The 21984-nt window shown below is 38.0% G+C and overlaps 1 protein-coding gene across 12 annotated transcripts in view; it reads right to left on the bottom strand.

The window, feature by feature from the left end:
* The window catches only part of RIC8B (RIC8 guanine nucleotide exchange factor B), a 112978-nt gene that overhangs the window by 53648 nt on the left and 37346 nt on the right, over positions 1–21984 (bottom strand). For all 12 annotated transcript variants that reach the window (XR_010148444.1, XR_673594.5, XR_010148445.1 and 9 more), the window contains 2 exons: positions 18287–18895; positions 7753–7847 (listed from right to left, as the gene is read on the bottom strand). Coding sequence is in view for 9 of the 12 variants with exons in the window: in XM_009426150.5 (XP_009424425.2) it covers positions 7753–7847; positions 18287–18895 (704 nt within the window). In the remaining 3 variants the exon portion in view is untranslated. The remainder of the gene's footprint in view (positions 1–7752; positions 7848–18286; positions 18896–21984) is intronic.

Here is a 21984-nt window from a genome sequence, read left to right as displayed (position 1 = left end):
CTCTGTCACCCAGGCTGGAGTGCAGTGGCGCGATCTCAGCTCACCGCAACTTTTGCCTCCCAGGTTCAAACGATTCTCCTGCCTCAGCCTCCCAAGTAGCTGGGATTACAGGCATGCGTCATCATGCCTTGCTAATTTTGTATTTTTAATAGAGACAGGGTTTCTCCATGTTGGTCAGGCTGGTCTCGAACTTCTGACCTCAAGTGATCTGCCCACCTCAGCCTCCCAAAGTGCTGGGATTACAGGCGTGAGCCACCACGACCAGCTGATAATTTTGAAAGTTTGTGGCAGGTTAATTTTAAAAATCTATTTTAAAATATTAATCTCTATGTTATCCTTTTTATTATTTGTATATAATTTCATTATTTCATATGTCAGTTTAGCAGCATATATATATAAGGTATATGTAAATAAATATACTTGAGGGTGTATTCAAAAATTTTTATTGATTAGGAATATGATCAAAATATTTAGAGGCTAATGGCACACAAAACACTGTCAAAAAACTTAGCTGTGAAGGGAAGGTAAGAAACAGGGTCATATCTCTGAGGTGACAAAGATCCGATAAAAGATTTTCTTTTCCTCACAAAAGGGATAGATCTCAGCATGTCACATATTGAAGGGATAAAGCCCAAAGAAGAGACTGAAGAACTAGAGGAGGAGTTCAATGCTGAAATAAGGCCTCGAGAGGCAGAAGAAAAAGGTGTGGGCATTAACCTTGGGCAGCGAGAGAGCCACTTAATTTCCTGAGATTGGCAGAAAACAGGAAAGAATAGGTACATTTTACAGTACGCTTATAGGTAGGGATGGGGAATTAAGGGTTTAAGAACGATCCTGCTTGACAGTTTCCAATTAGCCTCTTAAGAGGTCAGCAAGATCATCTATCTTCCCTTCATCCAACTAATATTTATTGAGCATTTACTAAGTATACCTGTTCTAGGTGTTGGGTATATAATGGCAGAGAAGACAGACACAATCTTCACTCTTTTTAAGCATAAAATTTTTTTTTTTTTTCAGACAGAGTCTTGCTCTGTCTCCCAGGCTGGAGTGCAGTGGCCCCATCTCAGCTCACTGCAATCTCAGCCCCCCAGGTTCAAGCGATTCTCTGGCCTCAGCCTCCTGAGTAACTGGGACTACAGGTGCCTGCCACCCGCCCATCTAATTTTTGTGTTTTTGGTAGAGACGTGGTTTCACCATGTTGGCCAGGCTGGCCTCGAACTCATGACCTCAGGCGATCCACCCGCCTTGGCCTCCCAAAATGCTGGGATTACATACAACTTAATGAAGGAGAGAAACAATAAACAAGTGGAAAAATAAAAGATGAAGATTATTTCAGTTAGTGATAAGTACCATGAAAAAAATAAAGCAGATGATAAGATAGTGACAAGATATGTGTGTGTGTGGTGGCAGGGGGCTGGGAGGGAGTTCTTAATCTAAATTAGGCAGTCAGGGAAGGCCTAACTGAGGAAGTGACATTTGAGCTGAGTTCTCAGTGTCAAGAAGGACTCAGCCTCTTAAAGATCTGGGAAAAGGATTCCACGCAGTAGACAGAGCAAGTGTAAAGGCCCTAATAAGGCATCTATGTCTAAGGAAGAGAAAGAAGAGCAGAGTAGCTTGAATACAAAGTCATGCAGATTGTGGAATGGTAGGCTCCTGGAGGCAAAGGGAGGAAGTGGCTCCATGCCATGCAAATGTGTTGCTTGATAACAGAAAGACGAATGCTGTCGGGGCAGAGAGTTCCCAAGGTGAAGGCCAATGCCTCAGATCCAATTCCATGGATTCATCCAATACAATGCAACCAGAGACGGTTTCCCTCATTCAGAAGTTACTGGCATATTGCCATGATAACAGCATTTTGCCCAATTTATTAGGCAGAGACTCTGACACTTTAGCATGATATTCTGCCCTGAAGTCTTGTTGAAAGGGTTTAGATTTAATCCAGATGTCAGGCTTCAATGGCCATGCTAAGATGTATTTGAAGGCTTTAAGCTCTCTCATAATCTCACAACCCCTACACCATGTTGCCAGGCCACCCCAAATATCCATAATAAAAACTAAGTAAAAACATGTTATCTTCTGAGGACAAGGGGGTGCAGAAGGCCTTTAGAGAGTTGCAAAGGTTTGGTAGAATCATATACATGGGATGAAAGTGGGAACTGACCAGGGGAAACAGATTTTCTACATAAGACTGCATATCATAAACACATGCACAGTGATTAAAAAAATTTTTTTTCTCTTAATCCTTAAGACAGAGAAGAGCCACGAAAGGACTTAAAGTAGAAATCCGCTTTTTGAAAAACACCTCTGTGTGCAGTGGAGAAGATGGAGCCATCTGTCAGGTTAGGTAAAACTTTCCCTTAGGGCTCAGCAGCCTGTGGAGAAAGAAGGTGAGCTGACAGATCTAGGGTTGAGTGCTTTAAGACTGGCAGGACATGGTAATGGAGTGGAGCAGGTTGAAATGATGAACAAATGTTTTAGAATAGAGATGGAAGAAAGGAAATCTATAAGAGGACTTAGAGATAGGAGAAAAAGGAATCATCAGAGGACTAGAAGTCTGGAAAAGGCCAGGACAGGTATCATTCGAGCAAGGAAGACTTTCTTCATCATGACAGACCATAGTGACGTTGCCCTTTGAATTCTATTAGCAATTATTATTTGAATAATTAATTTACTGGGAAACTACTAAAAAAAATCTGTGATATCTCTCTATCCCTGTCTCAAATTGTTATTTAGCTTTCCTAACATTTATGTCTTTTCTCCTTATAAAAAAAATAAAGCAGATGATAAGACAGTGACAAGATATGTGCATGAGGGGGAGGGAGGGTCTTAATTTAAATCGGGCAGTCTGGGAATTTAGTCTCCATGTTCCTCCAGGTATGCATTGTGAAGTCCTCTAAGACCAGTGTTCAGCTATAGTTCAGAAAACATCTGTTCACCTAGATGACTGTCATTTACAGAGAGTCAGCTTAAAGAGCTAAGAGCTTTATGATTACAACAAAACCAATCCAAACCCCTTCTCAATCTCTCCAAAGTAAATTATCCTTTTCTGTACAACTATATAAGCTTATTCATGTCTAATACCGCACTCATCAAAACAACTCTACCTATTTACTTACAAATCTGTCTTATCTATTGATTAGCGAGTCATGGAGAACAGAGACTGTGCTGTATTCACCTTTGTTACTCAACATAGTGCCTAACACATAGTAGTGCTTAATTAATAAACACATGAAATCAATTTTCAAACATTTATTAAAAGTCTGCCTTGTGTAATTAGAAGACAGTATTGTTAAAATGTTAATACAACCCAAAGCATTCTATAGGTTCAATGCAATCCTTATGAAAATCCCCATGACACTCTTTTTTAGAAATAGAAAAACCCACTTTAAAATTCATATGGAATCTCAAGGGACTCTGAATAGTCAAAATAATCTTGAAAAAGAACAAAGCTGGAGAACTCACACTTACTCATTTCAAAACTTACTATAAAGCTACAGTAACCAAAACAGTGTGTTACTGGCCTGAAGCCATACAGACAAATGAAATAGAATAGAGAGCTCAGAAATAAACTCTCACATATATATATTCAAAGGTTTGGTAGAATCATATATACAGGATGAAAGAGAGAACTAATCAGGAGAAACAGATTTTCCACATGAGACTACAGATCATAAATACTTGCACAATGATCCCCCACCAATCCTGCTGCCAAAAAGTTTTCTCTTATTCCTTAAGACAAAGAGGAGCCATGACAAGATTTAAAGCAGGCATTTGCTTTTTGAAAAACACCTCTGTGTGCAGTGGAGAAGATGGAGCCATCTTAATGAATAAATGAAAAGAGTTATGGAGAAGGATGGTGGTGATGGTTGCACATTATAAACAGAACCACCAAATTGTACACTTAAAAGATGGCAAATTTTATAACTGTATTTTACCACTATAAAAAAAACTGAAAGAAAAAAAGACTGCCATGTTTAAGGCATTGTATTTAGCACTGTAATAAGGTGTTACTAGGTACTGTATTATGTACTATATTGTCCCCTTCAATATGTGAGACAAAATGAATTAGTCTAAACAAAGAAACAGTAACAAAAAGCTTTATAAATACCAATGCACTCAGTGAGTAAAAGAAAACGAGATTGAGAGCCTAAAATAAATTAAATCAAATCCGGTCCTCCCCTCCTCTCATCAGCATATAGGCCATCCTGATTTCTTCCCTTCTCTCCAAAATAAAATAAAACCACAACCACATGCCAACTTTTTTGGGCTAAGTATTTATGCATAAGCTTGTTGATTATGGACTGGAGTGCTGAAAATACTTTCAGGCACATAGAAATGAACAGAATTAGGATGTCCTTCAATGGAGCAAAAAAGGTGGATCATACCAGCAACCTACCTGTTACCATTAAGTACAGACAAAAGGAAATGAAAGAATAGATTTTAAAAGCCATATAAAATGTTGATTAGTGGAAATGAAGGTCAAGGTCTGCTGTCTTTACGAGCTAACTCATTTCATCTCTATGTCCATGTCCTCTTGACTTCTCTGAAAAAATTGCACTGTCTTACAAAGACAACGTATCAGAAAAAGCTGCCAGGCTATTTTTTTTAACTTACTTTTCTCCTAAAGCACCTTTATAGGCTCCTAACATGCATATATCATAGAACTTATCTGGCTTCAGAAACACTTGGATTAAAAGAAAAAAGATGTCTTCACACGATCACAGGATAAACATAGGCATAAGTTCCTAAACAGCGTATCAAAATCAACAAACAACTTTTAAAAAAAGATTTAAAATAACTAAATATTCTAAAATCCAGTATGTTTATCATAATCCTAATAGAAGTAGCACATCAGTGGCACAGTGGCAGTGGTGGCAGCAGCGGCAGCAAGTGCCATTTACTGAGTATTTTCTCATTGCCAGGGAAGAGGTGCTTTATGAACCTCTCATTTAATCACCATCACAACTCTTTGGGTTTGATGATAACGCACAACCATACACTGTGCTACCCAGGGTTACCTATTTCATTAAACTTTTCTTTAAAGCAAATCAAAGTGTCCAAAAAAAAGCAAAAACAAACTTAGAAAATAACTTTCAAAAATGGAATTTGAGATGTTACTTTGAAATCCTTTAAAAAAATTTTTATGCTTAAAACACACACACACAGAAAAATTGTTTTCAGGATCACTAACAGAAGCTTCCTAAAATAGCACTTTGAGGTTAGTGCCATTTTCGTTGTATTTAAATGGATTAGCCTAGAATCATTACTGCTCAAAATGATACTAATCACTCTAATTCTGATTAAAGGAACATGCAAGGCCATTCCAGATAAACTGTTAAGTCAGCAGCAACCTCAATCTCCCAGGAAAGCCTCTGAGAAATACTCATAAATCCTGTCTGTGGCTCTAGGCATGCTCCTTATTTACAGTGAAGCCGATAGGTTTTTATCAAAATAACTTTTAAGACAAAAGCAAATTTAAGGAAAAAAGCTAGAATCACTAAGGAAAATAAATACGACTTCTTTAAAAAAATTTTATTTTAAAAACCTCTATTACATAGTTTTGCTCTCTTTCAACAAATACTGGGTGCTGCGTCAAGATATTAAATTCATTATTTGGAGAAATCTTTGGCAATGTATTTGTGACTAGTATAGCAATTTTGGTCAAAGTGCCTTCCTTTCACATCCTTGTATGATTATTTAACTTGTGATATCTGACTTCTTAAAAAAAATCAATTTACTCTTGGGCTTATAAGAGCATTTTCTTTTAGTTTTAGGGTCTAAATTTCTAGTGTCTCTTAATTACGAAAAAAATTACAGTGGGTCAAAATGTTTAATAAAATCTTGTTAGGATATGATTTATTGCAGTTAATCTGACTTTTTTTAAAGGTACTGTCTTAAGAAAACTAAAGGAATGTTTGATTTGTAGCTACAGAAAAAAAATGACATTTTTTAATCAAGAAAAACAGTCTTTTGACCGGCTGCAGGGCAGGGAGTACACTGAGATAACCTACCAGCAAATTCAGTACAATATCAAATAATAAGTTGCTGATCATAACTAAAATAATATGGATTTAATTGAAAAATAACAATTAAGCATATGTTTCATTTTATACTGTGGCTGTGTTTCTATAGTTTTATTTAAGCCGTATTTTGGAAAACTGAATATTTTAAGTGTTCAAAAAGGAATTTCTACTATTAAGAACAACCCTATGTTAAATCCTTTGTAGAGTTAATGCCAAAGTAATTTGTTTGCAGATATGAGTTTATTTGAATTGTTTAAAATGCCATTTGTATTCATATAGAATAAAGCATCATGAGTAGCATCATGATGAAGTCAGAACTCTTGTTATTGTAAATCTGATCCAGAATGGAAAGAGAACTGGAAAAATGCATTAATTCTTATTCAGTTGTTCTCAGAGTACAATAAATTTTTACAGCAGTCCGTTAATAGTTGTAACGGACAAGTCGCAAAATTTGAACTATTTTATTTATTTATTTGAGACAGGGTCTCGCTTTGTCACCCAGGCTGGAGTGCAGTGGTGGAATTTCGGCTCATGGCAACCTTCGCCTCCTGAGGTTCAAGAGATTCTCCCACCTCAGCCTCCCAAGTAGCTGGGTCTACAGGCGTGCGCCACCACACCCAGCTAATTTTTGTATTTTTAGTAGAGATAGGGTTTTGCCATGTTGCCCAGGCTGAACTCAAGTGATCTGCCTGCCTCAGCCTCCCAAAGTGCTAGTATTACAGGCATGAGCCACAGCACCCAGCTGAACTATTTTATATATTTTATTTACTTTTAAAATTAATTAATTAATTTTTTGAGATGGAGTCTCACTCTGTTGCCTAGGCAGGAGTGCAATGGTGCGACCTTGGCTCACTGCAACCTCCACCTCCCAGGTTCAGTGTTTCTCCTGCCTCGGCTTCCCGAGTAGCTAGGATTACAGGCATATGCCACCATGCCCAGCTACTTTTTTTGTATTTTTAATGGAGACGGGGTTTCACCATGTTGGCCAGGCTGGTCTCAAACTCCTGTCCTCAAGTGATCCACCGGCCTTGGCCTCCCAAAGTGTTGGGTTTACAGGCATGAGCCACCACACCTGGCCTATTTTATATATTTTAATGCTAGACACTATGCCCTAATTCTTACAAGTTTTTTTAAAAAATAAAACTATCATTGCCAAAATATATACTTTTTGGTAAGTACTCTTCAAATGAAATTAGTGAGAGTACTAGTTAAGTGTAGTAATTAAAAGCAGGGTTTAAATCCCAGCTCTTTCACTTGTTAGGGCTGTATAATCTCAGAGAAATTGCTTGATCTTTCTATGCATCAGTTTCCTCAACTAGTAAACGGGAAAAATTGCAGAATCTACCTTATAATGTTGGCATGGTGATTAAAGAAGTTAATCGTTATAAAGCACTTAGCACAATGCCACAGAGTAAGTGTTCAATAACTGTGTACTATTATTGTTGTTCTGGATAAAACCAAGAACAGTAACTATTTGTGGCATTTGCAACAAATGCCAAATTCTCTTCTCCTGTTGAGCCTCAATATAACAAAGTGAAAGGGGGCAGAATAAAAATTTCTCATCAGGGCATAGTAATGATTTCCATGATAATGATTTCTGACCTACCAGTTACCTGATTTACTGTAGTAGTTTCACTTTCTTGTGCTTATAATAATTGAAATTAGATGCATAAAACCAAGAACAACTGATGATGTCCTTCATTGGGATATCAATACAGAGCTTACCCACCTGTGTAGCTCTTCTGTTTTGTCTTCAGTTGGACCTACGATTAGTAAACAATGACGAAGGACAGCTGCCATTACACGGAACTGATGAGAATCACTCTATGGCAAATAAAAAAGAGAGGAAACATTGGGGGTTGAATGCCTGAACAGTGGGGTCTGCTACTTTACTACATCTCTTGCCCACCCCAAACAAGCATTCTTATACCATACATTTTAGATGGCAGAATATCCTAGGAAGAATTCCTGAGGCAATACTAAGTAAATAGTCACTATCTCTTATGAACAACCATAACCACTTCCAGAAATGCTGACCTAGCCACTCTCGTTTACCTTCTTAAGATTCAATTCCGCTAGAGACTTTTTTTCATTTCCAAAAAGCCTAAATTCGTTTTTTCTATGGTGCACTGTTGCAGTTTACTAACCATTATAAAAGTTTCAACAGATGTGATGTTACCAGGTTATTTCAGAGACTGGTTGTACACCCTTAATAAAAATGTCTCATCTCTTAACTTTCAAAGCAATAAATCCACGAACTTCATTTTAATCAATCTTAATATCCTAATTCCCCCAGAACTACCAGCAAGTAATGAAAAACAAGTGATCTCCAATGTTTACTCACTGGCAGTGGTATTAAAGAGACACAGGGAGTTAGAGGCAAGAAGGCAAACAGTAGGAAATAAACTAAGCCCTGAATACTCATTTGGTTTACTTCTTCATTTTTAGTGAGATCTTGGGCCATTACACCTGCTTTAATTATCTGCATCAAAGTCATATCTTTCTTCTTCCAGATTTTAAATAATTAAGAAGACACATGAAATTAGAGACAATTGTGATAAGAGAGCCTGGATATGCCATATTTCAGGAAGACTCCAACTACCTCAAAAACTACTAAAAAATTATAAAACTTTTTTTTTTTTTTTTTTTTTTTGAGATGGAGTTTTGCTCTTGTCGCCTAGGCTGGAGTACAATGGTGTGATCTCGGCTCACCACAACCTCCGCCTTCCAGGTTCAGGCGACTCTCCTGCCTCAGCCTCCCGAGTAGATGGGATTACAGGTGCCCGCCACCACACCCAGCTAATTTTTTTTTTCTTTTTGTATTTTTAGTAGAGACAGGGTTTCACCATGTTGGCCAGGCTGGTCTTGAACTCCTGACCACAGGTGATCCACCCGCCTTGACCTCCCAATGTGCTGGGATTACAGGTGCCAGCCACTGCACCCGGCCAAAACTTCTTAATATATCATCGATTTCAAGTCCATGTAAAGTGATATATTTTCATAAATTATACACATATATCCTATATTCATATATAGAACTCACATAACCCTTCTAGGAAGATGTCTCTCCTAAAATCTAGCAAGCAATTAGGGCACACTTTCACAACTCATAATGTGGACCATAACATTTTAAATATAACATCATCATGTATAGAGCTGGATGAGAAGAGGGCCTCAGTGGCCTAACTGAAATAAAGGCACTGCACTTGGGGTCAGGACTCCAGATCGGCACTTTAGACAAGTCATATAGTTTCTCCGAGCCTCAGTTTCCCCACATGAATCTCCAAATACTGGAGGGTTCTGTCAGGGTTACAAAGGATTAAAGAAGATGATATGCATAAAAGTGCTTTAATACTTTCAATATAACATCTGAAGGTTGGGGGAAGGGTAACAGAGGAAGGGAACAAAAGGCAAGACTGATAGAGGTGAAACAAATGATAAATCATTGTAGGGGGAAAGGGGAAAAACAAAGAGGACTACTGGAATGACAGAGACACTGAGACTGGAAGGGTTGGAATGAATGTTGTCCCATTCACTATCCATCTCAAATGCCTGAATAAAAATTCTCTCATACGAGTCGGGTGCGGTGGTTCATGCCTGTAATCCCAGCACTTCGGGAGGCCGAGGCGGGTGGATCACCTGAGGTCAGGAGTTAGAGGCTAGCCTGGCCAACATGGTGAAACCCCGTCTCTACTAAAAATACAAAAATTAGCTGGGCATGGTGGTGCAAGCCTGTTAATCCCAGCTACTCGGGAGGCTGAGGCAGGAGAATTGCTTGAACCCAGGAGGCGGAGGTTGCAGTGAGCCGAGATCATGCCATTGCATTCCAGCCTGGGCTACAAGAGCTAAACTCCGTCTCAAAAAAAAAAAAAAAAAAAATTCTCTCATATGTTAAATACCCATGTGAAATGCATTCATTACTTAACTCTTGATAAGATCATATTTCCCTTAGTTTTAAAAATTAACTAGGGAATACACTTCCCTTTAAATTATATTTTCCTTTATTTTAGATATAATAATCTTTCTCTTTTCATGCTGATGTTGACAGACTTTTGGAAATCTATCCATTTGGTCTTTCCATTATTTGCAGCTGCAAACCAAAATTCTACTTTTTACCTTTTCCAGTTTTGATAACATCAACTCCCAAGTTGTACCCGATGTCTACAATGTCCTCTTTTACTCTAAATCCACTAAATTAGCTCTATTTCTCTACTCAAAACAACTACCAAAATCCCTGGATTGTTTGCCTCTGCTCTTTGCATCGCTGGTTCCTTTGCATACTCCAGGTTTCAGCTAAAGTATCTTCTCCAAGAAGACTCTTTTTTCTCTCATGAAATCATAATTTGTAATTTCACATTTGTTTACTTGCATACACTTTGTTTCCTCCACTAATCTACTACCTTAATGAGGAAAGAGGGTGTGTGTTTAATAGGTCATCAATAAATTTTAATGTAAAGTATAATGTACATACAGAAAAGTGCACAAATCATAAGCGCACAGCTAAATTTTGACAAAATGAGCACACCCATATAGCCAACATAAAAATCATGCAATGCCAAGATTAAGAATCCCAGAATTCTTTCCATACCCCCTACAAATGACCATCTTCTGCTCCTCAAGGGTAATTCTAACTTGTTAATGTCACAGGTTAGTATTTTGGTTGCTACTGAACTTTACACGTATGGAATCATAAAATACAGACTCTTGTGTTGGCTTGTGAGATTCATTCACACTACTCTGTGTAGTTGCAGTCTGTTCTTTGTCATCGTTTGAGAGCAGTGCTATTTGAAGTATGTTTGTGTACCACTGCTGGTCCCCACCCTGTTCATCACTGGCCTGCAACACCATGAGTACAGAAGGTATGTGTGAACATTTAGAAACTTTTGAGCAGTTTGGCGTTGTATGTAATATTGTATTACACAAGAGTTTCATCCTGACAGATTTTTAGGGAAAAAAATCTGGTTCCTCACCTACAGATAGGTTAAGAAAGCACTGCTATATCGTATTCCAATGTATGAATATGCCACAATTTACTTATCTGCTGTAGTCCTGATGACACTTGGATTGTTTCCAGCTTGGGGCTATCTTGAAAAGTGCTGATGTGAACACAATTTTTACATGTCATTTGATATCTACAGGTATACACCCTAGAGAGGAGATGCTGACTCACAGGTTATATCCATATGTCAATCTTTACCAGGTACTGCTGAACAGTGTTTCAAAGTACTTATACCAATTTATACCCCAGCAGTTGCTCTACAGGGACACCAATACTTGTTAGAGTCAGCCTTTTTCATTTTAGTCATTCTCATGGATGTGTAGTGATTTCTTGGTTGTAGTATGCACGTTTATGGTGACTAATGAAGTTGAACACCTTTTCATATGTTTATTACTCATTTGGATATCTCTTTTGTGAAGTTCCTGTTCAAGCCCTTTTCTTTTCTTTTTTTTTCTTTTTTTCTCTTTTTTTTTTTTTGAGATGGAGTCTCGGTCTGTCGCCCAGGCTGGAGTGCAGTGGCACGATCTTGGCTCGCTGCAAGCTCCGCCTCCCGGATTCACGCCATTCTCCTGCCTCAGCCTCCTGAGTAGCTGGGACTACAGGCACCCGCCACCACAGCCGGCTAATTTTTTGTATTTTTAGTAGAGATGGGGTTTCACTGTGTTAGCCAGGATGGTCTCGATCTCCTGACCTCGTGATCTGCCTGCCTCAGGCTCCCAAAGTGCTGGGATTACAGGCGTGAGCCACCGCACCTGAACGCCCTTTGCTTATTTTTCTATTGGGGTGTCTGATTTTTATTTTTATGGGTTTGTAGGACTTTTTAGTGTATTCTGAAGAGAGTCATTGCACATATCTTCTCCTCCTGGTGTCTTGTCTTTTTGCTTCTTTTGATGAATTCACTTTAATGAAAATCGATGTCATTTCTTTAATTAATGATTTTATCCTTATTTTGCCCTGTTTTAGAAATCTTTGCTCATATAAAAAATGTTTGACTTGCATGAGATAAAGTCATGAAGATACTCTTCAGTGAGCTTTATTATTTACCTTGTATATTTAGGTCTCTTATCCATCTCAAATTAATTTTTTGTGTATGGTATAAGATGGGGATTCAAATTCACTTTTTTTCCATATGGCCATACAATTGATAAAACCCCATTTATTAAAAAGCCCATTCTTTCACTACTGCACTTCAATGTTACCTGTAAGTCAGTTGACTGTATCAACTCTATTTATTGTATTCCATTAGTCTATGTCTCCATAAATATCCGTTGGATGAGTGCTATCATTTAAGAAGTCTTAACAAAGCTTAAAGTAGACACTATTTTCTACTGTTGGTTATTCTACTGTGTGACTTTCCTTAAGTAATTTAAACTCTCTGATCTTCACTGTCCTCATTTGTCAAATTGGGTTAATGCTCCTGTCTCACAAAGATGCCAGCAAAGAAATGCAATTGCTTTTTCCATAGCATTATACAAACACAGCTTACACAACTGTTTACTAATTGTTTCCTGATTTAGTTTTGATATTTTCAGGGCATCAATATTCTCTCCTCCTGAAATGATACCACCTTCAAAGGCTGAGAGAGAAAAGAAGTCCCTAAGGATGACGGGCAAAGGAAGAGAAAGACAGCAAGCAGGCTTGGTTGTGATAGTGAAAATCGAAATGAGGTAACATTAAAATGGAGAAAAAAACTCAGGAAATTCTTTGGGATCTCTTTATATAGCTTTCACATCTTAATGACAGATTCCACTACTGCATATTTCCTTCAAAGTCTTTAAAATAATCATGGAACTAATCTCTTTTGTGACATTCCTAATTAACTTCTATGGACACTCACTGTTTTATCTCATTTAAATGGTATCCTTTGACTACTCAGATACTTGTACTTCTCTGTGTGCACTGGGTTGTCTGTTTCTAACATGTCTGCTGGTCTGTACTTTCTTATTACGTTTCACTGATACCTTGGAAGCACGGGAGAAGGGAATGTGGTCTTCATTCTAGGGACCCCTTACAGTCCCTAGAATAACATGCTCTCTTCCATCAACAGAGATATTTAGAAAAGTGTTAAAACAGGAGGAAGACAAGACCATTTCAATTAACTTTTCTAAAACTGACTTTATATCCTGCTAAATAAATCAATTGGCTTTTTAAAACACACTAGCTTTAGGAAAGGGAGACAGAGGCTGATTCCACATGTGGAAATAAGGCTAGCTACATTTCCCACTGAATGGAAAGCAAACTCCAAATTAATCTGCTGATGGCATCAGCAGGCAGGCACGAATTTAACACTGAGGCATGAATCTAAAATGAACAAATTGCACTAATTTGCTAAACCTCAAGAAAAACCTAGTCATTAATTTTCTATTTTTGGTGAACTGTAAATGAAAGTGGTCATAAAAATAACTAAAACAGTTTAAAACCAAATGTTTGCATTTTCTGTAACTGTAAAGCTGTGAAACAGGCAAAGATTTTAAAAAGTGAAATGCCCAGGGTTTGAAAAGGTATAAACCAACAATATTTTTCTGAAGGTAAATTTGGCAACATATATAAAAACACCTGAAACTTTGAAACCCGCTGGCCCACCAATTTCAGGAATGTACCTAGAAAGACTTTATAAGAAAAATCATTAGAATTTAAAACAGCAAGCAACTGCAAACAATCTAAGTGTCTTCAAAAGGGAGATTTGTTAAAGGTTGATACATCTTTCCTTATGAAGGAATATTCTAAGTATAAAATATATAAGTATTTTATATATTTTATATATACTTATATATTATATACTTATGAGTATTCCTCCTCCTCTTTTTTTTTTTTTTTTCCTGAGACGCTGTTACCCAGGCGGGAATGCGGTAATGCAGCCTTAACCTTCTGGGCTCAAGTGATCCTCCCACCTCAGCCTCCCAAGTAGCTAGGACTACAGGCACATGCCACAATACCTGGATAATTTTTATCTTTTTTTATTTTTTGTAGAGATCAGGTCTCACTATGTTGCCCAGGCTGGTCTCAAACTCCTGGGCTCAAGCCATGCTCCTGCCTCAGCCTCCCAAAGTGCTAGCATTACAGGCGTGAGCCACCACTGCACCCAGCCATATTCTTTATTTTCATAGGTCTCTTTATACTTATAAGTATGTATTATTTCACAAGAAGTTAGAAGGTGGTCATCAAAAATTTCTTTTGGGTTGAAGAACCCTTTTTATCCCCCAAGTTAAATCTTAATTACAACCTATATTTAAAGAAAAGCAATAGCAATAGCAAGAACAATTGGTGCTCTTTATTTAAAGTGACAGGGAGGAACTTGGAGCACTGTCCAATTACTCCCAGAGGCCACTGCTAGGAACCTTGTGGCTTAAAGAAACACATGCTGAAAACCTACTCTTTATGAATTTTTATTGTGAAGAAAAAAGACTAAGATTATTAAATGACTGCATTTTTGTAAAAATGTATATATATATTCGTTTATATATTATACAATGAAGAATAGTTAAAAAGATATACTCCAGCTGGGCGCAGTGGCTGACACTTGTAATCCCAGCACTTTGGGAGGCCAAGGCGGGCGGATCACTGAGGTCAGGAGTTCGAGACCAGCCTGACCAACATGGAGACACCCCATCTCTACTAAAAATATAAAATAAGCCATGGGTGGTGGCACATGCCTGTAATCTCAGCTACTCTGGAGGCTGAGGCAGGAAAATCACTTGAACCCGGGAGGCAGAGGTTGCCGTGAGCCAAGATTGCGCCATTGCACTCCAGCCTGGGCAACAAGAGGGAAACTCCATCTCAAAAAAAAGAAAGATACACACCAAAAGGCAAATAGTGCTTGGTGCAGTAGCTTACATCTGTAATCTCAACTACTTGGGAGGCTGAGGTAGGAAGACTGCTTGAGGCTACAAGTTCAAGACCAGCCTGAACAACATAGCAAGACCCACGTCTTAAAAGAATAAAAAACAATTAGCCGAGTGTGGTGGCCTGCACTCGTAGTCCCAGCTACTCAGGAGGACAGCTTGAGCCCAGGAGTTCGAAGCTGCAGTGAGCTATGATCACACCACTGCATTCCAGCCTAGGCAACAGACAAGACCCTGTTCTTTAGTTAAAAAAGAGAGGCCGGGCGCGGTGGCTCATGCCTGTAATCCTAGCACTTTGGGAGGCCGAGGCGGGTGGATCATGAGGTCAGGAGTTCAAGACCAGCCTGGCCAACATGGTAAAACCCCATCTCTACCAAAAATACAAAATTAGCCAGGCATGGTGGCGCACGCCTGTCATCCCAGCTACTCCAGAGGCTGAGGCAGGAGAATTGCTTGAACTCGGGAGCCAGAGGTTGCAGTGAGCTAAGATTGCGCCACTGCATTCCAGCCTGGGCGACAGAGCAAGACTCTCTCAAAAAAAAAAAGAAAAAAGAAAAAAAAGTGTTTATCTTTTGAGTGGTGAGTTTACAGGTAATTTGTATTTTCTTATTGCTTATATGCCTTTTTCCTTGATATTATACAATGAGCATATATTATTTTCATAAAAAGGAAAAAAATGTTTATTTTAAAAGTTGGATTCTTCTGTACAATAAGTTTTCCATATCCTTTTATTTCAGTCACTGTTTTAAAATTCTGGCAATTCTTTATGGGCTTGCCCAATTGAAGTAAACTGTCTTTTGTGTCTTTTGTCGGACAATCAAGCAGATATTAAAATCCAGGTAAATGGGCTCTTAGTAGCAAGTTTCTTTGCACTCTGGTGAGAGATTTTTTTTTTTTTTTTTTGAGACAGTGTTTCGCTCTGTCTCCCAGGCTGGAGTGCAGTGGCGCGATCTCCGCTTACTGCAAGCTCCGCCTCCCGGGTTCATGCCATTCTCCTGCCTCAGCCTCCCAAATAGCTGGGACTACGGGCGCCCGCGACCACGCCCAGCTAATTTTTTGTATTTTTTTTTTTTTTTAGTAGAGACGGGGTTTCACCGTGTTAGCCAGGATGGTCTTGATCTCCTGACCTCGTGATCTCCCCGCCTCGGCCTCCCAAAGTGCTGGGATTACAGGCGTGAGCCACCGCGCCTGGCCGAGAGATTTTCTTTATGCTATGCTGTGGGTCCCTCACTAGAAAGTACTCTATGTTTTGGTCTCTGTCTTTCATACACTGTTTAACTTCCACAAAATGTTCATCCCCCAATTTTTTATCCCCCGGTTTTTCAAATGGCTGAATCGTTCTGTTTTCAGATCTCAGGAGAGACCTTCAGAAAATTTCTCTTACTAAGTATTCTCAATCAGTGCACTCTTTCTCTCCTAGCACTTAACGGAATTTGAATTATATATTTGTTTACTGATTTATTACCTATCTCACCTAAAAAAACTGAAGTTTCATGAAGGCAAAGACAATGCCTATTATTTGCCAAAATATTACATAATGCAGGGCATTATGTCTAGCAATTGACCATAAATATTCACTGACTGACAGACTGATTGGATGAATGAATGACTAAATGTTTGCTAAAAGTTGACTTTGGAAACTCATGAAGACATTCTTATCTAACTGGGTTGGCAAGAATCTTATTTTCAATAGTGTTTAAATTTCTGAGCACTTCAATAATAGCCCAGAGTCACATTAAATGTGCATATTTTATAATGGCTATATCAACTGACTCACAACAGGTACTAGGTCAGAGATATCTGCTCCAGGATTACTGATCCTTTTCATGTATCTTTTGAAGAATAAATATTCTATAACACAGAATGAGTATTTGCTACTTCAACATTTTCTAAAGCTTCTTCTAGCTCCGATATTACTTATAACTGAAGTATACTAATAAGGGATAATCTCAATATACTGATATTTATTACCTATCATCCATCTCATACATATACTGATGTGTAGCCACTGAATTTTAAACCCTTTTTTGTCAGGAATCTGAACAGTGTGAGCTACTATTTTGGGTATAATTTAAATAACAGGGGGCTCTAACAATGGCAAACCAACAGTCTCTGGAATTTAAGGTCTCAAATGGAGAACTTAAAAACCCCAAAACAAACAGCGTAAGAAAAATAACCATAGAAGGTACCAAATAAGCATAGAAACATAACATTTTAAATACTTCCAAATATTTGGTTTCAATGCATAAATGGAGCATGTGGGCTTTCCACATCTTTTCTTGCCAAGTCCCAGGAAAAACTGACCATACCACAGTCATCTAGAACAGCTGTTAGAGCTGATATTCAAATATTTAGTTTCAAAATACAGATCTATTTGCGCTTTAAAACTCAGATGTCTGCATATTCCCCCTATAACAATGCACTGAGATAATCCCTTTAAAGTAGGCTGCTGGCAAAAACAGATCTTTACTCATGGGTGAGAAGTGTTTCAAATGTTAGCCTAAATCTTAAAGTCAATTGTCAAAAAAGACAATTTGCTCTGGAACCAAAATCTCTTTCTTTTTACAGAAGGGGGTGAATTTCAACAGTTATTTAAAGCTAAAAAGAGAATAAATGTGACATGTTATGCTTCTAGAAGGAGGGAAAAAAGCTTATGTCTACTTCACTTAATTTGTTGACTTCCTTAAACTAAGTTTCCTATTTAGCATATTGTTCTTGTGGGTACTCAAATGTAAACTATCAAATCTGCCTCACTTTGGGTTGCTGAAGGGTCCAAGCCACAGTGAAGAAAGATCTTTGTTTAGAAATAAGTCAAGTGGTTTAAAATAACCTTTCCCACACTCTGGTATAATCAGCTTGTTTTCTAGAACTTACATATGAGCACAGATATCTAGTTGTGGTCCTATGCCTCTGATAGTTATCTAACACTACAGAGAAACCTCCCAGAGACTGGGACGATAGGCATACACAGAGCATCTTCTACTCTCCTGAGCAGACACCAATTCTGATCGATCAACTTCAATTGGCTTGATCTGTCTTAACTTTTAAGATGGCAGCCACTGAAAATGCCTATAGCTTTATCAACCACATTGTTTTGTTTCCCCTCAAATCTTATAATTTAAACCTTATTCCTGAAAGAGGCACTCTTAAAAAGAGAGAATAATGCAACTCAGAAAACTATATTTGGCATCTTACAAAATAGTAGTCCATTTTTACACCTATTCTGATAGGTGTTATCACACAAATGGAAAGAATAAGACTTACAATGGTTAAGAAGTATATCCTGGGTAATACAATTGCTTAATGGGAGAAGTGGGAACTTTTTCCATTTCCCAACTTGTATTCTTCTCTTGCAGGAAACTCTAGGGATGTCCCAGACCAATTAAATTCCAGGTAGACAAAAATAGCCTTCTCTACCTTACCTCTTTATGCACCTTCCAACTGTCTACCGTCACATTGAAGAGAGCTTTGAGGGCCTCAATGGCACAGTCTGTCTCCTGAGGTGAGAGAGGAGGTCCATTATGGTCTACGGCCGATTCATACTCATCGGTCCACTTGATGCTAAAGGCACTTTCCAAGATCTGCGTTAGCAGCGGTAGTCCCTGGAGCTCATAGCGCAATTGTGACCTGATGTCGGTGTGCAAAAGTGACAGAAGGAAGAGCAAGCGCAAGTCAAAGCACTTAATGTCATTGATAAATTTCCGGTCCTTGCACTTTCTCAGGAGGTTACAGAGCTTTGCAGCAAGATTAAGTTCCAGGCTGAGCTGCTGTGCCATCTGACTGTTGAACACTATATTACACAGACATTTTAATGACTCCACAATAACTGGGAACTCTGATACTTTCTCCAAAGAATCATCTAACTCATTTAGCTTGGCTAGTCGCAGCAGTATCTGCATATTTTCCTTAGTTGTTACAGGAACTAAAACCTTTTTGTCTCTGGAGAGAATGCGGAGTACTTCCAGGCAGGACACTTGACATGTTGTTGGGATGTCCTTTATAAGGACTTTAAATATGCCTTCACAGAGTTTCTGAAAAACAAGAACGAGTATGCAAAAATCATTATTTGGCTCAAATGACTTAACACAGAATGTTTCTCTGCCAATGTATTTAACAACAGTTAAAAATCCAGAGAGAAAAGGTTTTTATTATTTTTTAAATCACGGAATGTTAGAAACTGAAATATATGGTCACCATCAGGATGGAAGACAATCAGTTTGAATCATAGCTGTTCCCTTCCCAGAAATAAAGATTAACGTCTCAAGAATTGGTTCATATTTGTCCAGAGTACAGGCTCTTGCAAAAAGACTTAAAGAAGTATGCATTTCTGCTGAGTTTTAGTCGTGCTATTGCTTCTGAATTTATAGTTCTTTTGCAGCAGTCCCATGTTTCAGAAACCCTTGAACCCCCTTTAGCTAAGATCTAATAATATTTAATCATCAAACAACCCCAGAGAAGAACTTTTGCTGACAAACTGATAAAAAATTATTCAAGTGTTAGGTTCCAAATAGAGTTGAATTAGCATCTATTATGCCTTGAGCCAATTGCAAAAAGGTGACCCCTCCTGGTATACAAACTACAGAAAAAAGTTCCCACTGGGTGGGCAAATTATTAAAAAGCACACATAGCTTGGAAAGCTCAGACTGTGGACAGAATTTTAGCTTTCTTTTGTTATCTTGCTGTAGGGCACAGACTACAAATATATGTAGTAGTTCTGGTTCCAAACCTTGCTATCAATATCTCAAAAACAATTCTAGAATGAACCCAAATATCTTATATTTCCTAAAAAGGATTTTTTTATACCATTGCCAAATTTAAGGATCACTGACCACTCCCTCAAAATTCAATGTCAGCTTTCTTCTCTACAAACTGCAGGTCTGGGTCTCTCAAGCTTACCCTTATATGTGAGGCAAGCAGGTATAACTACTCTATCACCGAACATTTCTGTACTCCCTTACATCTTATAAAAACAACAACTACTATTACCAATATAAGATTTTACAAAATTTCTATTAATCTATCATCAGACTTAATTCTTCAATAAAAAGAGGCTGCCTGTGGGTCCCATTGTGATCTTGTCAGGAAACCTAGGCTATGTGCACATAGTCATCAGCTACAAAAATGCCTATTTTAAATGTAGTCATCCCTTGGTATCTGTGTGGGATTGATTCCAGAACCCTCTGCAGATAACAAAATCCACAGATACTCAAGTCTCTTATATAAAATGGTATAGAAGGCTGGACGCAGTGGCTCACGCCTGTAATCCCAGCACTTCAAGAGGCTGAGGAAGGCGGATCATGAGGTCAGGAGATCAAGACCATCCTGGCTAACGTGGTGGAACCCCGTCTCTACTAAAAATACAAAAAATTAGCTGGGCATGGTGGCACGTGCCTGTAATCTCAGCTACTCGGGAGGCTGAGGCAGGAGAATCACTTGAACCAGGGAGTCGGAGGTTGCAGTGAGCCAAGATCGTGCCACTGCACTCCAGGCTGGCAACAGAGCGAGACTCTGTCTCAAAAAAAAAAAAAAAAAAAAAAGGCATAGTATTTGCATATAACCTATGCACTTCTTACTGTATACTTGAAGTCATCACTAGATTATTTATAATATCTAATACAATGTAAATGCTATGTAAATCGTTGTATTATTTAAGGAATAATGACAGAAAAGTTTGTACATGTTCTACACAACTATCCTTTTTTTCCTTGAGTATTTTCAACCTACAATTGATTAAATTCATAGATGCAGACTGCACGATACAGAGGGATGACTGTATTGCGTTCTCTAAATAGATGTGGAAAAGAACTTTATCTGATAAGCCAAAAAAAAATTTCATAACATTGTCAATTCTATCCCTGCCATACCTGATATTTAGAAAGGACTTTCTCTTAATATTTTACTATCATTGTTAAAGCACGTTTTTTGAATGTAGTTTGGGGATAGTGGAAAGTATAATGTGCCCATTAATTAAAAGTATACAGAACAGGGAAAATTTTCTCCATATTTAGATCTTTCATATTCAAGACAAAAAAATACATTCTACATACTGCTTCACATGTGGTATATTCCTGGGGGTGGAGTCAGATCACCTTTGTTTCCACACAATTTTATTCAAGAAGGAAATATCTACCATCCTCCTTAAGTTGAGAAACATGTAATAAGGTATTATAAAATATTATATATGTGAACTTAGAGTTCTGCATATCTAAAAGCACACAAATATCTTTCTTCCATTCTAAACCAAAAACAACAGCGACAATAAAATTTAAAAAAAAACAAAAAACTATAGGCAATATGGTACCTTTCTTCCTAATAACTTCAGACTCAAGAAAGAAAAAGAGCAGAGCCTGAAGACAAATTGGAATAGCCAGGGCTATACATAAACCAAATGGACTGAGAAACTCTGGGACATGAAAGAGATTAAAGGTGCCTACAAAATTTATAGTTAAAAACTGCTTCATCTAAAAGCTTGTAGAAGATCATCCAGCAAGCAAAGACAAGATTTTTTTGCACAGTTTTTAATCATAGTTGTTCTTGAACATACCATTTATCACTACAGACCTACCTCACACGATGACTGTTGCACAGCTTTTTGCCATATCTCTTGAAAATTAATACCACTTTTTGGACAACAACTCTTTTTAAATTACAATTTTTAGAACCAAAAACACGTAAAAATAAAAGTGATGTTTAATCGACATATTTAATGCTTTTTACTCAATACAATAATTTCTATTTAAAGAATATTATCAGAAACAAATAAAAGTGGTTGAAAAGGCAGCGTTCTTTGTAGCTCTTCTATCTGTTGAGTTTGTGTACTGCTTCCATGTTTCAAAGGTGCTCTTGTATTTCCCCTTTATTTTGCCCTGTCAGTACTTTTCTGTGCTATAACTATTTAAGTTGATTTTACTCTTCCTAAAACATGCTCTGCTCTCCTCAAACACCTTTCATACCTTCCTGCTGCCCACAGAATGCTGCTGAAATGGGCCCAATTTCCCCTTTCCTACTGTTGTCTGATACACACAATGCAAACACACACAGTTTCTTCTTCAGGTGTTCCAAATTGACCCCCAGACCCTGACCATGATACGTCCTGAGTCTTTCCTCCACTGTTCCTTCA

Source organism: Pan troglodytes, chromosome 10 (genome assembly GCF_028858775.2).
Source record: "Pan troglodytes isolate AG18354 chromosome 10, NHGRI_mPanTro3-v2.0_pri, whole genome shotgun sequence".
NCBI classification, from domain to species: Eukaryota; Metazoa; Chordata; class Mammalia; order Primates; family Hominidae; genus Pan; species Pan troglodytes.
This window is presented reverse-complemented; position numbering and strand designations above follow the sequence as displayed.